The sequence below is a fragment of the Scophthalmus maximus genome, chromosome 18 (genome assembly GCF_022379125.1).
Source record: "Scophthalmus maximus strain ysfricsl-2021 chromosome 18, ASM2237912v1, whole genome shotgun sequence".
In the NCBI taxonomy this organism is placed as follows: domain Eukaryota; kingdom Metazoa; phylum Chordata; class Actinopteri; order Pleuronectiformes; family Scophthalmidae; genus Scophthalmus; species Scophthalmus maximus.
This window is the reverse complement of record NC_061532.1, coordinates 6,072,405-6,093,180: the sequence shown is the minus strand read 5'-3', so window position 1 is coordinate 6,093,180 and position 20,776 is coordinate 6,072,405. Positions and strand designations below refer to the sequence as shown.

Below are 20,776 nucleotides of genomic sequence, written 5' to 3'. Positions count from 1 at the left end.
GTGCAGATGTACAGGTTCCTGCCGGTGATTTGTTTAAATCAGACCCAAATAACTCACTGCCCATTCAGAGAGCCATACCTCAGGCAAGTCAGCTCTCCGTGTTCCGTGTAGCTCTACTGATATCTAGTGGTGCTGAAAGGTGTTAGAAGCCGTGACACCTCACAAAACTACATTGGGGGTGGAAGAAATTCAGATTCTTTACCTCTAAAACGAAGCAGTGCCTGAATGTAAAGGTACACCTGGAATCAAAACCATATTTAAGAAAAGGTACAGAGGTGTATTCAGCATAAAGTAACACAGAAATAGGTACAAGTACGAGGTATTGTTATGTTATGTTATGTAAAAGTATTGTTATGTCAAGTGGGCCTTTCCATAGTGTAATACAGATTATTGTCACTGCAGCATTAAAATGTGAGCAGCATTTTTTTTAGTAGCTGGATGAGATGGAGCTTATTTTAACTACTACTTATTATAAAGGTCTAATCTGCAAATACCTCAATAATTTGGTTAATAATATAACTCAAGAATATGTATATACACACACACACACACACACACACAAATAGTTCCACCTGTTTTTAGTTTAATCCAACCTGTTTAAAAAATGTTCCAGAAATTAGCATCTGTATTTCCAAACTGGAATATGCATTGCTGACACTTTAGAATAACGAAAAAGCTGACTTTATTAAGATGTCATTAAGACAAACAAATTTTTGAATATTTCTACCAAATTGGAATATTTTCCTCTTCTCTGAAAAAAAAAAAGACAAAGGCAAAGCAAAGTACAAGTACTTCGAAAATGTACCTGAGTAAGTGGACCTGGTTATCCGTGGACCGGAGATGCCATGAATGAATATCAGACCAGACTTCCTACCAGCAGATAACCTTAATATTCAAGGTTCATGAGGTCTAAACTTCACACAAGGTATGTTGATACTATTCGCTTCAAAAAAGGAGACAGACACTCTGGGATCTCCCGAGCCTTTGGCTCGCCTTTGGCTCGCTGAGCCTGCAGCTCAGAGATCTTATTACGTATTACATTCATGTCAGAAATGGATTCACGCCTATTTGACATAAACCCTTTCTCGGGAATAAAGTTTAACCTGTATAATCAGGTCCACCACGGTAGTTTACTACAACACCTTTTTCGCTTTAACACTAAATTCAGAAGGATTATAAGTTTGGAATATAGGCCCCTTGCACAGTAGACATTGTGATCTGTCATATTAGGAAATGTTACAAATGTTACAAACAGTATCAACAATGGCTGTTATCCGTGTGCAGTGAACTGTGTCGTTGAGCAACAATGTACAATAGAACCCTAAAAGTGAAGCAACTAAATATACCTCAGTTATCATGAATCATATCATGTCAAAATGGCTGCTGTGAAAAAAAGGGGTCTGTTGTATAAACCTTTGGTTTTCCTGAATTCCAAATGTGTAGATTTGATATATTTCTGATTCAGTATGTATGAAGTCGATAGCAAAAAAAAGTCAATTAAATATGAACATATAACTCTAATATTTAAGTGAAAGGAAAGATAAAAAGTCTGTTCCATTATTTGTAGTAGACAAGACTTGTGCAAAGAATTTAATTATTTATTTATTCATTCAACAGCTACATTTTTTATGTATTTATTTTAATTTTTGTTTTGGTTGTTTTGGTTCTCGTTCTGGGTAGAAAACTGTGGCTCACACTTCAACACAGTAGGTGGCGGTAGTGCGCCATAACGCTGGTTGCCAACCGCCAAAAAAAAGGAAGAAGAAGAAGAAGAAGAAGAAGAAGAAGAAGAAGAAGAAGAAGAAGAAGTAGAAGTATTACGTACAATCCCTACGCTGTGTTTGCGTTGTGTTGTGTCTGCGTCGTGTCGCCATGGACGTTACGCAAGGAGCGTAGCGGGGAAGAACGACACTTCCGGTTGTGGCCGTGCGGAGCGGAGACGTTGTTGTTGGCGCAGCAGCAGCAGCAGCAGCATCCAAGATACAGAGGAGACGGTGACGATGGCCGATATATCTCTGTACCTCACCAACGTGAACGTGTCGATAGGACAGAACATGGCCGTGGAGCAGGTGGGTGAACGGATCTCTCTCTGCTATGCTCCCCCACAGTTTGTCGATCTTTGTGTCCTGCGTGTGGTTTAATGTTTCCCGTAGCCTGCTGACACTTGACAGCCATCCCTGATGATGTCATACTAGAAATGGAAGTATATATTAGTTTATTTATTTAATCCCATGGCCACAGCCTTGCAACAGTGTTTTGTTTGTTTTTAAATCCTGCATTGAGGTTGCATTCAATGACCCCCAGACAAAACAGGCCCCTCACTAATTCACCCTGTCTTCCTTGCCTGTGGACGCCTCCCCCAGACTCAGGGTCCAAAGCCGGGCAAGGACTTTGAGAGCGTGGAGCTGGGGGAGCGGGAGCGGGGCGAGGAGCCGCAGCAGAGGGAGAAGGTGCCCCGCAGGATCATCCACTTCTCCAGCGGGGAGACCATGGAGGAGTACAGCACCGACGAGGAGGACGGGGAGCCCGAGAGGAAGGACCTGCTGTCCTCGCCGGGCGATGCGGTGAGGGTGAGGACCGGGGGCGGCGGTGGGCTGGGGGAATCTGTGCGTGTGCGTTGGGCACAAAGAGCCAAGTGAGGACATGGGGAAATGATGGAGGAAGCCTTGTGTGTGAGAGTGACAAAGGCATTTTTTGTTTTCTGGCTGAATAATTCAAGTGAGAAGCAGCAGTGGCACAAATGCAGTCCTTTACCAGCACGAGAGAATCACAGTGACTTTGCTTTTTGTGTGTGTGTGTGTGTGTGTGTGTGTGTCTGTGTGTCTGTGTGTGTGTCTGTGTCTGTGTGTGTGTGTGTGTTGCAGTCTAAGATGACCTGGGGTCCCTACTTCTGGTTCCACATGTGGAGAGCTGCCACATCCACCGTCTCAGGTTTGTTGTTTATTCACAACCCGGGGCCCCTTATAGGGCCAGCATTGCGACGCAAGGTCAGTGAGTCAAAGTCAGCTATCTCTGTGCTCAACATCTGCTGCTGATGTCATGGAGCTGCTGGCCTCATGAGATCACCTCATGCTGCATTCAGAGTAAGACTATGAATAGGAGGATAAGATCACCGAAAGACATCATTTTTTTGGTCATCACAAAAATAGAAAGATAACTTCCGCTCGTCATTGTAGCTACAGTATGTCAGAATCAAAAAAGAATCATCTGTACACAACTTGAGGGGCCACATGGGCTGAAAATGGCTCATGAGCTCATAGCTGTTGTGTACTCGTTCATTTTAGTTTAACAAAAAAAAGATCACCAACACGTTACTATCTCAAATAAATGGATGATCTAATCCCTTACCAATTACTTATTTTAAACTTCCACTGATCTTGTTGAGAACTGCCTCTGTGTTTAAAAAGGCCTTTATGAGGCTTGTGTAGCTTTCTTCAAAAAGACAAGTTCAAACCTAACACACAATTCAAATACAACCGGTACAGTCTGAGATACAGTTTTGATGTCATCCGCCAGAGCTGGTGGGAGAAAGTCTCTCACCCTTCCCTACAGTGATAACATTTCCCCCGTGCGCTGCCAGACAACAGCACCGTGTGTGGAAAAGGCAGACGGTCGAGGTTGTTGTTGCTACAGGTTGGTACAAGGCGTGAAGGCCAAAATACTTCCACACACTTAGACGCTTCTGTGTCATCTGTGATTATCAGCACAGATTTTTACTAGCAAGTGCCTAACCCTGCCATTTTTATTCGTTAGCTTTGTTTACTTAAAATGGCAGTAAGGGCATGCATTAGGTCAAGCCGATTGTAGTCTGGCATGTTACAGGGGAAAAATATTACTGTACTTGTATGTATTTATTTAACCAATCTAAGCACAGGATTGAGCGACAACATATAATCAGGGTGAACTTGTTTTTGTGGAACATTAGCGCGTGGGTAGGAGAGGACTGTCATTAAAGTTAATAAAGTCTGTAGATAGTCTTACTTCTCAAGTCCTGCAGGTATCATCACTGTACTCGTGTCATATCAAGTACATCTCTCACATTTCTGAAAATGCTGCATGTGATTTATGTTTTATTGAGGACTCCAGACATAACTTAGCCAGTTGAAAACAAAGCTACCATTGATTACATTAATTTAAAAAATATGCACACATTTCTTGAGTTAACAATCAATCCCAAAACAAAGATTTATTAATATTTTCCAATTTATTTGAATTATCGAAAACTCCATCAAAAACAACTAAATTTAGACAAAATATGAATTATTGATGCTGCTGACATTAAGCAGCAGCATTTGTGAAGCTCACAGAGAACTGGAATATGTTCTGTCTTACAAAGATGAAAAAAAAGAGACTATTGTTTACCTCTATTGTACTGAATTATAATTGTTGTCATCAGTTATTCCAAAGTGGGCCCTGCATAGAGAGTGTTGGTGTGTATGCTCGTGTTTTATCCAATTTCTCCGTTTTGTTTTCCAGCATGCGACTACCTGGGGGAGAGGATGGCCTCCCTCTTTGGAATCACTTCAGCCAAATATCAGTACGCCATCGATGAGTACTACAGGATAAAGAAAGAGGTGTGTTGCTGTGAAGTTCCGAGAGCATGTTATTGTGGTTTTGAATTTGTCAATCAACTGATTTTAATTCCATCTTGCGCCCAGAGGGAGGAAGAGAAGGAGGAAAACCGCTTGTCAGAGGAAGCCGAGCGCTCTTTCGACCAGCTACAATCTCAGGGAGACGAGGACGAGCCGATCGCCGTGTCCGATCGACCGGAGGTGTCCGCCGCTCACCCCGAGGTGGCCTACCAGATCGAGGATGAAAATCAGGTACCCTCAAGCACCATCGTGGTCCCTGCCATCGTCACGGCGACCTAACCGTCCACGGGAAAAAGGACACTTGAGCTTTAATGTGTGTTTGTTAAAGAAGGACCACTGTCTTGTTTCACCAAGCACCGTCCTGGTTTGTGTGTGACGCAGCTTTAGACGGGCAGTGCCGCTGTATGGTGGTTGTTCGGCAACGACGGTAGTGGTGAAACGTCTGACCACTACAGGAGGTGTCCCTTTGCAACAGTGTGGCAACTGATGAAGTCACCGCCGGATGATAATGTAGTAAAATCTTTGGATACATGCAAACCTAGCAAGAGGTGGGATATGAAAAACATACCGTCTAAAATGTTCCAGTTTATCTGCTCATTCATCATGTTGTATACATTTTTTTTTACCGTGTCGGCTCATTACCACATTATTCACAACACTCGTGACTTTGTCAGTTGCCACAGCAGCCTCCCCAGACTTGAACGCTTTGCTGCGGAGTGGAGGTTAGATGTTGCTCCCCCGTGCCTCCAATGGACCGGACACTGTGCCTAAATCACCAATACAGCCAAGTCAGTGCCAGATCTAGACTAAACATTTATTTAAAAATTGATTGACAGTGTTTAAAGGACGTAAAATAGGTAGAGCCTGATCGATGCATCGGTTGGCCGATAAAATCGTCCGATATGAACCCGTCGCAGACATTTCAGTTAATGCGTTTGTGTTTGTCGATATATGAAAAGTTTTATTTCAAAGAACAAACGGTGCAGAAACAATGTTTATTTATGTTTACCCTTAACTGTAAACTGTAAATTATAAAGCCTCAATTACACTTATTTGTCGTAAGGGTTTGATAACGACATCTTAATAATCATAAAAAAAATAAAATTTATGCATTGGTATGAAAAAAAATTACTCCCTAATATCGTAAATCGGACCCCTTAAAACCCACATCTGTTGGGCTCTAAGAATAGTTTTTGCGTGTACACACAGCTTTGGATTAAGTTTTTCAAAAATATGTGATGCGTTTGACACATGTTTACTGTTTATTGTCTGTTCAAATTGGTGTGCCCTCTGTACGGTTCTCGGCATGGCTGCGCTAAAGAGGCGGCCATTTTGACACTCCTTCTCGTTGAACTGTTGTCCGTATTAATGTTGATTAAGATCGTATTGCACTCGACGTCTGTGGAAGCACTGAGCAGATTTATCCTTGGTTATTACTGACATTTTGTCTGAAAAAAAATCTATGAAAAACGGGTTCAGACGTTCCGTTATCTGTTGCTCTTTCGTCTGCCCCATCTGCTACAGACGCGACACGTACAGTAGTAGATGCGGTGTGTCGGCCTTTGACGACGGCAGGGAGCATTGTTACACTAAGTCTGTATACAGACATGCAAACTTACATTTTTTAACAGTTTTTATTACAATTTTTGATATTTACGTATTTATTTTACCAAACTGACTGCACTTCATTTAAGTACTGAATGTTTTCTATGGTTTGATTAAGTAACACTGTAATGAAATGTGAATAAAAATCATAGTTACTGTCTGACTTTTTAAATGACCTCGGTGCGGGGCACTGTTTCATTTCAGTGACTAGCAGGTTAAATGGGTCCAAATGGAAGGGGAAAAAAATCTGTGTTATTCTCATAAATCAGTGTTGTCTGCCTGTCGAAAGACCCGTGGCAGTGCCACGCTGAGAGTGATATGACCGATGGATGTCGCCTGTGACAAAAGGGCCAGTGTTGTTCTGTGCGCAGACTGCTCTGAGGTCAGAGACCCCGTCCACTCGGCTGCACAATGACACCATTCTCTGAACAGAGTGGGTTCCTGTGGTGCCCGACGACCTCCGCAGCAGCGGCAGCAGCAGCGGCCACGCCCCCTCGCTGCCTCTGGCTATAGTCAACACGTCACACTCAGCCTCACCATTAGACAACATGCTAGGCAATAGCTGGTGGGTGTAATAGTGGAGTGCATATTAGAGTCAGTTAGACCCTTGACATGGTCGAAAACTACTGTTACAGTGTGTGAATTGTAACAGCAATAGTGAATGTATGTCTGTACAGTGCCCGTATTGCATGAAATATGTCCACAGTCGTGAAAAAGGTTATGTGCAAGATTTTCAACCCATTTCCCACACAAACACACATTTCTAGAAATGAAAGAAGTTAGAATAATTCAATATTTCTGCAAATACACGTGTTGGCTTTATTACAGAACGTGAGATGAGATGATGGATACGTCTCACAACCCTTTGGTAAGTATGAAGTTACAGCCACGAGCCGTCACCTCGGATTTAAAAACATGTCTCGGTTTTAACGAGTAATAAAAGTGGTTTTGCTCATTTTCATGACATTTCCAGAGTGTGAGAGCCTGAAAACTGGGCGCGTCGCCAGCTTCTGAGGACTTAATGAGAGACTAAATGACTTATGATGGAAATGTTAGTCAGCGACCGTGACAGGAAGGCTAAGTTTCCAATTTCAGTATAATAGCTGTTTCCTGGGGGGGAAAAAAGTCTCTGTGTTCTATTGGTCACTTAGACAGGATGGGAAATTTGGACATGTGGCGTCCCTTCGAGCCAAGCCAACTCGGCCTGTCGGCGGATGATCCTCCGCGTCATCATGTGCCGGTGCCACGATGAGACGGCTCATCTCTATTAGTCACAAAGTGGAGTCGGTCCATTCCACAGGCTGGCCACACAGAGAGCTGACAGACAACAACACCCACTGACGGCCAGGTTCACAGTCATTTCACACATGCTGTTGGTTTCGTCATGCTGGTGCGCAGCATTCAAAAACACGGTGACAGCTTCTTTTTTTTTTAAATGTACGTTTCCGATCTGATGTAGCACAGATGAATACCTTTTTTGTTCAGAGCATGAATGGAAAAGTGAGTCAAAGGGCAAGGCCGAGTTCCCTTGCTGCAGTTGAAATAGACTAATTGAAGAAAAGCTCCTGGCATGTTATCAATCTTTATTATTTATGTAGACAAGTCAGTTGTGCGCATATATTAAGGCTAAAATGGGATTTTTACCTCTCCTTGCACACATTGCGTGCAATTTGATTCTCAAAGAGAATCTCCCACATTTGAGGTGCCAGTTTCCACATGCAAATGGGATGTAGTCTGTTCGAGTAGGGGCGCAATGATAATCGGGAATTATTAAAGTCATTGGCACAGATTATTATGTTACTACATCTCCGGTCGTTCCTGGTGAAGTTGCAGATTTAAACAGGAGGAGAGGAGAGAAATTATAGTGGCCTGTGGCCAAAAAGAGGACGGTGAATATCCAATAAGCGTGTAGCGAAAAGAATTTTGTAATTGTCACACCACTGAGTTTTTAGTAACACGGATTGTGTTGTTCTAAAGAAATGTATTATGAGGAGAAAAAAAAATGTGGGTAGATAACATTTTCCAGAAAAGAAGGACTTCCATGTGAAAAGCATTGGCTAAAAATGTTTACACCACCTACTATTTCAAAACTGTACTTATAGGTATATTCAATTCCATAAAGACTGTGGGGCTTAGACTGACATGATTATTAATTCAACAAATCTGAGCCAAACTGTGAATTCAGTTATTTACGAAGATAGATAGACTGGAAGCTATTTTCTTTTTTGTCATGTTATTAGAATTTACAGACCACTGGAATATTATAATGTATGAATATTTGTGTGAATATTTCCACGTCATTAATGATCTATATTTACTTTTCCCTTATCCCCTGTATAGATACACTACTCTTTAGTCTGTGAAGGCGCATATTTCTTCAGACTGTGTCGTACTATATGTTAATATTTATTTTTTACTTAATCCAGTAGTTACTCACCAGTGTCACGTTGGTAGACAAAATATCTATAGACGGAGGCAAGATTATTGAGTTCCTATTCAGCCCAATAGAGGGGAGTACTGCATCTTACAGGAGAGACTAGCTGGGGGTTACTATTGTGCATGATACCAGTAACGTCTTTTGAAAATATTCAGTGACCGGTTGCATGAAAGAGTCAATCAACGATGGATGGAAATCAATCATTACATAAAGCTTTTTTGTCTTTTTAAAATTTGGAATGGAAAGCAGGTTTGGTCATGCATGTCCATCACATGCTTTGATTTAACGGTCTGTGCAGCGGTGCGGCAGGGAAGAGGAGCCTCCCCTCCTGGAAGACGTGAGAAGGCACAGTCATCATCGGGCAAACTGTGATTAACTGGGAAAATCCAGAGTTGACGATTCACAATGCCCTTTCCTCGTGACTAAGTGTTTACTGGTGCAGCCATGAAAAAAATGTGTGTGTCTGTCTGTGTGAGTGCTCAAGCTTTCCCTCAACTCCACTGTGCCAGTCCCCCACCTGTGCGCGTCCCGGCGCCGGCCTCGAGTCGGCTGAGACTTCGAGGCATACCTGACATTTTTGTGGTGGTGCTGGTGGGTGGGTCTGGGGGCACGAGGTGTTGAGTGTTCTGGGGAGACCAGTTTAGCCAGCATTTTCACTACGGATTCACTCATGGCCCGTACGTCTGACCACACGTGCTAAAAATAAAAGTATTGAACCACACCTGAGCACCATATGTGTGCTGATGCGTCTCCACTCTGTGATTAATCAGGGTGCACGTGCAGTTTAGTCACTCACAAAGCATGAGAAATGATGAACACACAGGCGCAGTTCTATGCTGTGGATGCAACACGACCGACAGAGTGACCCGTTACCCGTCCGACTTATGCCACAAGGTTCAATTTCCTAGAGGTGCAGACGCTTCAACCAAAAAAAAGTGGGCACAACTGCTCCTCTGTGGTGAAGGCGACAGGTATATTAATGGAAACAGAGAGCGCGAGGTGAGAAAGACACAGCAGGACAGTGAGACATATAGAGAGACGGAAGGAGGGAGGGGCGGGGAGAACAGCAGCAGCCCCTTTGATGTGGGCCCCAGCTGGGCCCCGTGTGTCCTCTGCGAAAGGCAGGCCTGCTGAGGGAAGGGGATTTCCAGCGCCGCTTGGTCTCCTGTCTCACCCCCTTAGCCTCCGCTTCCACCGTGGGCGAGCTTAAAAAACACAGAGGGCCCGTCCTCATCCGAGACGAAGCCCCTGCAGCTAACGCTGACACTGGAACGGCAGGAATTGTGACTTTGGCGATATAGGACGCTATTTTGTTACCGCCTCCCTTTGGGATGGGGGGGGGGGGGGGGGGGGATATGCAAGGTGGAAGAGTGTGTGTTGACTCCAGTAGCTGTGGGGCAGAGACGTCCTTCTCTTTAGGTTTTACATGCTACACTATGAGCTTGGCATCAAAGTGTTTCTTCATTAATAAATCCTTTGAAGCAGCCATAAATTTAAGTTTTTGACCGCCCACAATATCAACATTTATGAGTGTGCATATTTACCGCCTCGCACTTTTAATTTCTCTGATACACACAAAAGCACTTTTTTTTTGCACGCACCAAAAACACCCTATGGGTGCAATAATGACCTCCACCCCATCCCTGCAAAAGCTCCTCTGCATGTTGTTCTCAGACTTTTTGTACTTCCCTCACTCACTCACTCACTCACTCAATCGCTCAGCGCCTGTCTGCTCTCAACACATCCAATCACACATGCACACACCCAAATGCAGAAACATGCACTTGACTGTCAAAAAAAAAAGGCACTTTACACACACATGTACACACACACACACACACACACACGCGCGCGCGTGCGCACACAAGGTTGTGGAAAGCCCCTGGCACAAGCTCCCTTCTATCGCAGTAGCTGTTTGCTGGTACAGGTGGCCGCCTCAGCGAGAACACGGCTGAGACAATACGGCCCGCGAGCAGACATCATACTTAACCAGCTGCTCGTGCATTCATCGACTTGCCGTTTTGTTTCGGGAGGGGGGGAAAACAGCAGAAAAAGTTCAATTAAATCCACACTCAGGGCTTGAGATCAACACCAGCTGCCAGCGAAATATGTCTGGCAAGCATCGAGGGCCCATCTACTAACTTCTCTAAAGAAGTCTACTAACAGTTGTGTGTTCAGCCATCCTCCTCTAGATCTGCCATTACGGCAAACAGCAAGAAGAAATTACTTGAGAGGAGAGATCAGGCGTAACCTTTGATGCACTTAACTTTTGTCTGCGTCTACGATAGTGTTTGGCAACCGGAGCCTCATTGTAGTGTATCGTCTCATCTTATAACTTGATGAAATGCTTTTATATATCGAATTGAATATGTTTTTATAGTTCACAGTGCATAATGTCCATGCACAGTGGCTGTTAGGGCACTTTAAAATTCCACCAACTCATTATCTCTACCCCTTTATCCTTAAAACGCCATACGGGGGCTGGAAACAATCCCAGTTGGCATTCGGGCTAGAAGCCGTGTACACCCTGGACAGGTTGCTGGCCCACTTAAAATGTCCTAATAGGCCTCACGTTGCCTATTTAATGCTATTTGAAAATGTCTTCTGTGCTACTGATGGCACACACGGGAGAAAGGCATGGCTCGTTGGCCTAAAAACTAAGAAAAAAATACATCTAGTCATCACTTAGTTGTAAATTTACGGTATTCCTTCAAAATAGATCATTACAGCTACAAGACGGCTCTTACTTGGGAACATGCAAAGCCCAGTTCCTCCACAAGCATCATAAAAAGATCCCATATATCTTCATCGCAAGGAACACAGCTGCGAAACACACATTGTCCCGTGGATATATCCAGCTCCTCCAGCTGAAGTGGCATGCCCCACAACTGTAGGGTGGAGCACATCTGTAATTGTTCCGACACGGCCTCAATCAAATCTGCATATAGTCCTTCCACCGTCTGGTCTGAGCCTGTTCTCTTTTAGTACATGTCTCGTTATCTTTATCAGCTACAATGGCTGTGGGTACCTGAAGTTGTTAGAGACCCAAATTAATTCATAATAAATCATCTTGAAGTTGTTTCTCATGTGCACATAATATTAAAAAATATATATAACCATTTGGGACTTTAGGGGCTCATTACATTTATTAGATATATTCTTCTGAACCAACACTTTTTTATTACCAGATTCTTGAAATGCGTGTTTTATTTTCTTTCAAATTGAATCCATTTATTATATGAAGAAAGTTTTTGTCTTACTCCCAGTGTTCTGTCTGTCTTGCCTTTAAAAAAAAAAAAAGGAACTATTTTATCATTCTTGGTCCACAAGAAACAGCAGGAAACCTGTTAGTTTTCAAACTGAGTGAGGTCTCTATTCTTTCATTTCAAGTAAAAGTACATCTAGCAGCAGAAAAAAAAAAAACATGTCCACAAGGTAAATGGAACGTATGAGTCAGTTCCTTGATCAGGAGATGCACCTGACGACGACTATCTCATCCCTTATCACTCTTTTCTGTGTGATTGTCAAACACATTATGACTCAAGCTCCCGTCAACCATCGGCCGGTGGACACGGTGCGTCTTTATTCACAGTTTCTGACTTTCTCCTCATCTGGACAGGAGTCACGATTGACAGATGTTAGCGGTGTGTGAAAAGCCCCAGTGTGAAATTGATCAGATTTGTTTAGATTTACTCACTTCAAATGAGTGACTGATATTCAAAAGCCGGACAGATAGTGCATATATTCATTTCACACTTTTTTTTTAGGTGCTTCCATCAGTCAAACCATAACATATTAAACCAAATCAAAACTGAATCTTGGTTGGAGCCAAATACCTACTAGAACAGGCTATTTAGAACGGGCTCCATAGCTCAGTGGTTAGAGCACTGGTCTTGTGAACCAGGGGTGGCGATTTTGATCCTCGCTGGGGCCTGTATGTGGTGAAATCTTTCCCGGAATTTCCCAGCTTATGATCAATAAAGTACCTGTCTATCTGTCCGTCTATTACGAAGCTCAAAATGGCTAAAAAGAGATGCAAAACAAACTCCAGCGAAACGCAGAAAGACTAAAATCAGACACCGAAATTACTACATAGAGATATAGAACAAGAACAGTGAGATGTTAAATCATCTAAGAAAAAAGCGTATCTACTCGGCCACAAAGAGATGCACAACAACTACGATGTACTCAAGAGACATGGCCATGTGAATGTGTCCGTGTGCCCCCGTCCAGCCCCTGCATCCAAAACTTTCTCAACCTGTGGAATCATTGATTCAGAAGCCTAAAAGGAGAGTCAGTAAAAACATGGTGGACTGGTATCGAGCAATGTGCAATGTACGCCGCAAACTCCGGACTCCAACTCAAACACAATATCCGCTCGGAACAAGTAGCAATGAGTGCGATTATTTTGGCCTCTAGACTTTGTTTGAGAAACTCTGACAGGTCCGCGGGTGTTATTGTTCTGCAGGGTGGAGGCCTGCTCCCTTTTTCTTTCAGAATGGCTTATGTAACCGTCGGTCAGAGCGGAATGGAAGTGAGACATCCTCTGCAGAATAATCTCCCTGCGTGGGTGGAGTGCGGGGCTGCACGGCCACTGAGGTCCAAAATGTATAACTTTCGGTACTTTCCTTCGCATCTGTCACTCAAGTTCTCAACATCGTACATAGGTACGATTGAAAGGAGGAAGCAGTATATATATATAAATATATATATATATATATTTATGTCAGCCCAACTTTCAGGCCAGTGATAAATAGCTCAGTCTGTGGGTTTTTTTTTCTGCGGCTGGGGTTAGAATATAATATGACAGAGTAGTGCCTTGAATTGTGTCTTATTTGATCGTTCATGAAAAAACAATGGAAAGACAACTCTTAATTAACAGTATTATAGACAGATCATCCACTACATCTGGAGGTTAAAGTAATTTCAATTTGCATTGTGGTTGGATTTGTTAATCAACAGGCAAATCTGTTTAGCCTTGAAAATATCAGATTGAAATGGAATTTTAAAAATGTAAAATGCTGAGTTTTATTGTAATTCCCAGTCCAACCGCTACTACAGTTAAACCAATGAGGTATTAGTATCATACGGAAAAAGTAGAACAAAGTTTTGTATTGTCTGGAGAAGGCACAACACAACACAGCCTTTTTTCACAATAAGACTTTTCATTTCTGTAATTAGACATTTAGACCAATCCTGAAAGGAGAACACACACACACACACACACACACACACACACCCTGGTATTTATAGCGTAGCTTTCTGTTCGTTATCTACATGCTAAATAAGGCATCGACAGAACCCCTGTCTCAAATGTCCGTTACGGGACAAAAGCGTTGTTACGTTTGCGTGTGAAAATGGCTTTACTTGCACTGAGAGTGACAAAAAAACTCCACCTGCCAGCTCAAGCGCTGGCGGTACGTCCCAGCACGGGTCAGTTTGTCAATCAGAATAGTTTGTCCCCAAACTCTAAACGCTGCGCACACACACACAAGGAAATCTCCCGACATCCTGGAGCAGAGGAAACTCCCTCCTTTTGTTATGCCGTGGCCAACCCACGCAGCAGCAAAACAAAGGGTATTTTTAGCCCCCTTTGTTAAATTTATCCCACTCAACGCCGCTGTTGAAATGAAATATCTATTGACGTGTTGTCGGAGGCTTTTGAAGGCGAGCAGGGGCCCGTCTCCCGTCCGCCGCTTTGATGGACCACTTGTGGCTGAAATCTCTTTGCGTTTTTCCTTTTGTCATAGTCGGGACACGTGTGGTGAGGTGCATGTAAAGACCAAGTGCTTGTTATGTCTGTGCCTCACACACGGTACTGTATATTGACAGAGAGAGACGGGGCTCTTTTATCTTCGCTTTAAATTTCGTCAGCGCAAAAAGGATCCCACGCCTTCTGATGTCGCTACCAGACCAGCCTGTTTGTCTGTCTGTGTGGGGAAACAGCTCATGACACTGAGGGGCGGGGGGGTATGAGAGGAAGAACAGAGAGGGATGCAGTCAAGCAACTCATTGTCCAGAGTTGAGGATTTAGCGGAACAGTATACACGGAGACGCACAGCGCGAGAGAGAGGAATTCCCCAAGTACGTTCAAACGATTGCAGATGTGCGCCTGGCCGACTGCTACTGCACACATCTGGGCCAGAAGAGCCTCCCCGCACGCCTCCTCCTCCATCCTCTGAGCCCTCCGCGTCTCGTCTTCATTACGCTGCCCTCCGCTCTACCCTGGAAAAGCAATTAGGCGGAACACACGGCCTGGTGTAAACTGCCGCTCACCGGGCGGCCGCTGCGCCGGCTGGGGCCGTCCACACAGCGGCGTGTAGCATGGGAGGCCTGCAAAGACCATTATCCTGGCAGCTGGGAGGAGAGATTTGGCGGAGGGGGAAGTTTTGGGGGATTTCAGAAGGGAAAGATGTGGCTTCTTAGTAACAGTGCTACTGGAGGTCAGCAGTAGTCCGCCACTTCTGCAAAAAAAAGGCACTTTTGCAGATAGACAGTTGTGCACGTTTTGCACGTGGTTAAATCTTGATTGGCGTTTTTACAGAGCAAGCCTTCTACCGCGTTTTTGCTTCGCAGTGCAAAAAGGCCCATCTTGAGACCGACTCCAGATCAGGTCAATTGAAGTTTAAAAGAAGTGTGAACCAGTGAGCATGCATGTCTGAGAGGCATGTTGTCATATCGGGAGAACAGCATGTCCTCCTTAAAGTGGAGTGGTTACTATTAATAATCCATTACTAAACTCTAGTAGGACAAACAGAGGAGAAATCTTTGGTATGTCACACATGCACGTTGTGTACTTCCTCCGTCAGAAGGGAAATGTGCACCTGAGTCAGTCGAAATTGTTTATGCTCCTTCAGAGACAACAGGCCCGGGAGACACCGTGGCGCATGCGCAAACGGGCGCTAGTGGGAAATTCCCAGCGAAAAAAATTCCACTCTAGCAGTCCCTCTGTGAGCACATTCCTGTGTTTTTCATCGCATCTCGCCGCTGAAACGAAAGTCAAATTTACAGTTGTGGGGCAGTTTTTTTTAAAGATCCAGCGTAGCCTCGAGCAGGCCATAAATCTTCCGAGACTGTGGACATTGCATGTAAGCTTATACCCCTGCTAGGTTTCCTGGATGCAGATCTCTGTCACAGTATGTCAGGGAGCATGAAAGAACAAGCAGGAGAATGGGAGAAGGAGGAAGAGACCAATGGGGCTTAAGAGAAAGGGATACATACAAGATATTCTCTCTTAATTCCTATCATTACATCTGCACATAGGGTTCATGTTTTGCCAGAGCATTAAATAGCATCATGAATAACCATCCAATATACAGTCATATAGACTGTATAATTTTGGGATCACACACATACACACACAAAAAAACCCCACAGTTTTCTCATTCCAAATTCCCCTAGCATTCCCTGCGATGACCACACAGCTGAGTGCGGTTATTTATTTTCAATCCCGTTCTAACTTTCTATCATAACCAAATGAGATCTATGAGGGAATGTTTTCCATTTGCAGATAAAGTGGACACTGGATTAATGAACGCATAAGTGTCCGAAAGGGGGGATTTTTTTAGGCGTACGGTAGTGTGCAAAATGTGAGTCATGCTTTTTGGTGACTTGGATCTTACACAGTTTTCCTCCTAGCAAACCACAAGTGTGTCTATTAGGTTGTGGTCGATTGCTCAATATTTGGCAACGCAACAGTATTATTATTTGTTTTTTTGTGTTTTGTTTTTAGTTTGATATTTCTCTCATCATCACGTATGTAATGCTCCAAGACACAGTCGGTTCGGCCGCCGCTGCATGGTGAAGTTGGCGTGGCCGCAATGCCACAGGGTGTTTCCTCTCCTCTTAAGCCAGCGGGAGATTACTGACTTCACTCTGGAGCCACTATGCAGGAACCTGCCGGCCCCCAAACACATCTGCAGATGCGATTTTTCCAGGTTTCGCACCAGCCAACCCCCCTGTGCATGGATAATTCTCTCCTGTCTCTAATTTAATAACACTTAATTTATCATTTTTATAATAAAAAGTGGCACATTTATGGAACGTGCTCCTTAATCGTAGTCGTATTTTCCTAAATTAACCCTTAAAGCCGCAGTCATTTTTGTATTAGCAGTCGATCAGATGACGACATGTAATGTGCTCTAGTCTAGACACTAATGCTAGCTAACTCCCAACAATAAAACAATAAACATTTAGACCAGTTAGGAAGAGTACAGTAGTTTGGTGCTCCACGCTATTCCACTACTGAACAAAGTAAAGTGTTTAGCACCTCAAAATAAGCTTGATGTATTACCTTCAAGAAAGCTGAAGCTGCGTTAAGACATGAACTCCATAAAATGTACGGAAAATTGCATCTGGACGTTTGTCAGACACGTTCACACCAACGGGAACGTTTCCGGATAATTCTACGGTGTCTGGGTGGAGCGTCAAGGAGGCAGGACAGAAAGATGATAATTCCACTACGGAAGGCAGTATTTTAGTTTACAGTCATCAAAAACGACTACACACTCGCCGTGAATGCTCCTGCTGTATTTTCACATGGGATCCCTTGGACGTTTCCCCGAAAACCTACGAGGATCTGGCAGGACAACACTTCCGGACATTTGTGTCCTCACACACAGCCCCTCCGGACAATTTCAGGGAAAAAACGTCCCCACCGCAGTGCATGTCTGAAAGTAGCTTTAAATTCATTGGAGCGGTCAGAGGCACAACTGCGATTGCAACTGCTTGATGTTTAAACTTTTGCTATAGCACAACTCCAATTGAGTTGATGCGCCCCATAGCCTCATGGGAGTGATCCATTGTTCTGGTTTGAGTAAACCAAACTCAAAAAAAACACTAAAGGTCTGAGAACAAGGAGTAAAGTAGCAATCGCTGCCAGTGCACTAGTAAAGCCCTGCATGTCTGGTGTGCAGACAGCTATCAAATGATGGGCATTAAAGGTGCACATAATGAGATGGGTCAGCACGAGGCAGAGGACGACCAGGGTATGAGGCAGGGCAGACAGAGCTCACCAGTTGAACCTGACGGTTAAGGCCTGTCCGAATACGCCTGCTGGTGTGAACTGAGAAACACTGCGAGGTTCTCAAAACTCAAAATACAGAAATATACTTGGAAAAGGAAGAAGAGGTTTTTGGGGTTTCCTGCTGCCCTGTGGTGGAGCAGAGTGAGACATGGTTACGGCTGTTATTGTTTCTTAATGCCCCCATTCGTTTAGTTGTTTTTTTCTTAGTTCGACTCTCCATCTCTTTTAACTCTATGCTCAGGGCCCAGTTCTACTGGAGCAATGTGCATCTGAAATGCTTTTTCAACTATGGAATCCCATCCAACAGGTCATATCCAGGGACAAGAGGAAGTATGTGGACATAAGCCGGCTGTCCTAAAAAGCTTTCGATCTCACCCACCACTCTGACATCCAGCTTTTTTGGGTTCCTTTTTGTACACATTTTCATATTTCATTGCAACAAACGCACAGACAGGAAGTGCATTATGCACTCAGACTCTGTAAATATCATTTGTGTTTCGTCTGCCTCGAGGATTTAATGCACAGGGTTTTTTCAGGGGGGGAGTTTCTAGGTATATTCATAGTAAAATACATGGGTTTAACCACAGATATCCCCCCGTCATCGCTGGCTCTCCGCTTTTAGCTCAGACACCTGCTCTTGCATAGTTCACGCAGAAAGACCAGCTCTTACTCACAGTTCATACAGGCAATTCATAGACTATGTTCTTACAGGAAACATGGAGAGACAACTGTTGCCAATGGGGGAATGTACTTTGAATTATTACTCTTGGCACAAGGTGAAACTCCTGGTTTACATGATAGCGCACCAAAAAAAGGTTGTAGCAGTTCAACGTCAAACCGCATGACACACAGTTGAATACAGTTTATTTGTAATGAGGAGTATTTCTCAGATTTCCAAAGTCTGGAAAAAACTACGTGTCAGTGTTTAAAAAAAGAAGCCTTTGTAACAAGCTGGAGGTGTGGGTTTTGAAAAGATGTGGTCATTTAGGAGGCAGAAGTGCTCTCGTGAAAGATACTACGGAGTTGCATCATGGATACATATACAAAGTATTTTTGGAGCTACTAACCCTAACCCATACAAGGGACCAAATGTATTGATTTTGACGATTATATTTTAAATCTGCCCCCCCGAAGTTTTGGAACTGCGATATTAAATTGCTGTATTACCCCGAACAGTTTTACACTTGATCCAGCACTAAATATAAGTCCCATTTACACCTTGATGATATGTGACCTGTATCTGATACATTATTTGAACAGCACCATATTTTAGTCTTCTGCATGCACACCTGCTATGAATAAATGTTCTTACTATCTCAATTCTTTGCATATTGGGGGATCTCAATAGTTAGGTGGGGTAGGCAGACTTGTCAACAACATCAGGGACAGGTGTTGTACATTTTAAAACCACCTTTTCCAAGGTGACCACCTCCAAATGTGGTCTAGAGGATTTGATTGCAGTCTGATCACGCGATGGTCTCCATATGCATATACACTTTGCATTAATTTGTTGTTTTCTTCTCTTCCAGAGAAAGGATATCCAGACCAGATGGCAAGTGAATGCCAGGCCGTGATCTGATCTCATGATGATTTGTATTCCTTTTTCGTATTATGCCCTTCTTTTCTTTGACACAAATTAGAATTCTGACCTTGTATTTTGCATATTATATCCGCAGCGAGTGAGTGATTGACATTGGAGCCAGTTATGCAAGAGATGAATTGTGTTTTGCTTTCTATTTGAAGTGAAAGAATGAGTTTCGTTTCTCCCGTTCTCCAGTCTCCTCATGGGCTTTAACACAGCCTTTAGCTGGAAGATCATTGGAGCGGCACTGAGGGGAATACAGTCATGAAAGCAAAGATATGACCTGAACAGTACATGAGATGAAGATGGACAGCATATGCTTAAAATAAAGGCCAAGAGCAACATTTCCTGGTGAGTTTGTTCTGTAAATACAAAAGCGGACTTGACCTTGCTTGAAGTGGATCAACTCAATTAAGCCTTAGATAAATACAAGCTGGAGTAAAAAAGGCAAGGCCATGTTTTCCAGGTTCTATACCAACAGAATTTAACACATTATCATAATCTTATCAACATAAACCCCAAGTGTGACTTAGTTTTGGATGAAAAGCGCTTCCACATTGTCTCCTCTCGCTCTTTAAACCACACTTACTGCACCCATGTTCATCTTTGTAAAGTACCTGGGTGGTTTGGTTTTAAACTGCAGTGTCACAACACCCTGAAGATATTCGCACTCTGCTTGTCTCACCGCCATGCAGCCAGGTCTAAATGACAATCTTCTGTTTCATTCTATCAACATTATAGGTATCACAAGTCCAAGTCTAAAACCTTAAGCATTCACCAACAGATTCCATAGAAATAATTGCAACACAGCCTGAGGCAACCACCACTGGCGAGCTTGCAACACGACAAACCACTAGATAGTGTACAAGGAACAACATACGCATTCTAAAGAAGTCGCCAGAAGTAAAAGGAAGTGAGCCCGCAGCATTTTTAATCACACACATGTTCAGTGGACTTGCATCAATCTGCATGAATTCACTTCAGATAAGCCGATTGTGAAAGCTGCACACTGCATTTGGGTTCTTAGAAACTCTGTGCCCGAAGCGAGGTCAATTCTATAGTCAGCTTTACATTTTTCATACTCTTACAATAAAAATACAGTTTCCGAGAAATGTATTTGAAAAGTTTTAAATGCGCAAAATCAAAAAAGGTGAGAGTTATGGAAAGAAAAGAAATTCATTCAAAAATGAGTCAAAACTATGAGTGTCTCATTTTTGGTGAGGAGGATTTTCAGAGAACATAAGCCTCATCATTCGAACGTTTCCCTTATTGCCTAACATCTAAACTTCTGTGCTTGGAAAACATTTGACAGCCTGTGGCTTTGCAATGTGAAAAAGTATTTTCATAGATGGTGGAGATCCCCCCGCGTAATCCAGAGAACAGTCCCACGCCTCTTCTCTTGGAGCTGAGGGCGGGGGTCTTTTCTGGTTTGAAATGTGAATAAAGTGTGCAAATGGTGAGCTGATACAGTATGAATGAGCCATGCTCTCATGCAGTAAGAACCGACACCGGAGGAGAGAGAGCGAGAGAACAGT

General features: G+C 43.4%; 1 protein-coding gene and 1 non-coding gene across 18 annotated transcripts; both read left to right on the top strand.

Annotated features, from left to right (window-relative positions):
• Nucleotides 1-1,778: 1,778 nt before the first annotated feature.
• Nucleotides 1,779-19,585, top strand: zgc:153383 (uncharacterized protein LOC751751 homolog). 17 transcript variants are annotated; one of them, XR_007030098.1, is made up of 9 exons: nt 1,779-2,069; nt 2,364-2,570; nt 2,865-2,931; nt 3,517-3,633; nt 4,477-4,574; nt 4,659-4,823; nt 7,026-7,065; nt 19,189-19,211; nt 19,437-19,585. XR_007030098.1 is itself a non-coding variant. In XM_047328702.1 (8 exons), the coding sequence occupies exons 1-8, from the start codon at nt 2,001-2,003 to the stop codon at nt 19,507-19,509; spliced, it is 813 nt and encodes a 270-aa protein (XP_047184658.1). In that variant the 5' UTR covers nt 1,779-2,000; the 3' UTR covers nt 19,510-19,585. The 17 variants fall into 17 exon arrangements, 11 of the variants coding, with proteins under 11 accessions (XP_047184658.1, XP_047184657.1, XP_047184656.1 ...); XR_004786401.2 differs by having other exon boundaries at nt 19,189-19,252; nt 19,467-19,585; XR_007030099.1 differs by having other exon boundaries at nt 19,189-19,252.
• Nucleotides 12,496-12,568, top strand: trnat-ugu. Its single transcript has one exon. It is a non-coding gene; the product is annotated as a tRNA-Thr (tRNA).
• Nucleotides 19,586-20,776: the final 1,191 nt, after the last annotated feature.

Bases quoted from the DNA above. Each gene is read 5' to 3' on its own strand.
- zgc:153383 (XM_047328700.1), top strand. From the start codon at position 2,001: ATGGCCGATATATCTCTGTACCTCACCAACGTGAACGTGTCGATAGGA. The intron at 2,571-2,864 runs GTGAGGACCGGG...TGTGTGTTGCAG, and splicing joins CGCCGGGCGATGCGGTGAGG to TCTAAGATGACCTGGGGTCC. The intron at 4,824-19,188 runs GTACCCTCAAGC...CTTCTCTTCCAG, and splicing joins AGATCGAGGATGAAAATCAG to AGAAAGGATATCCAGACCAG.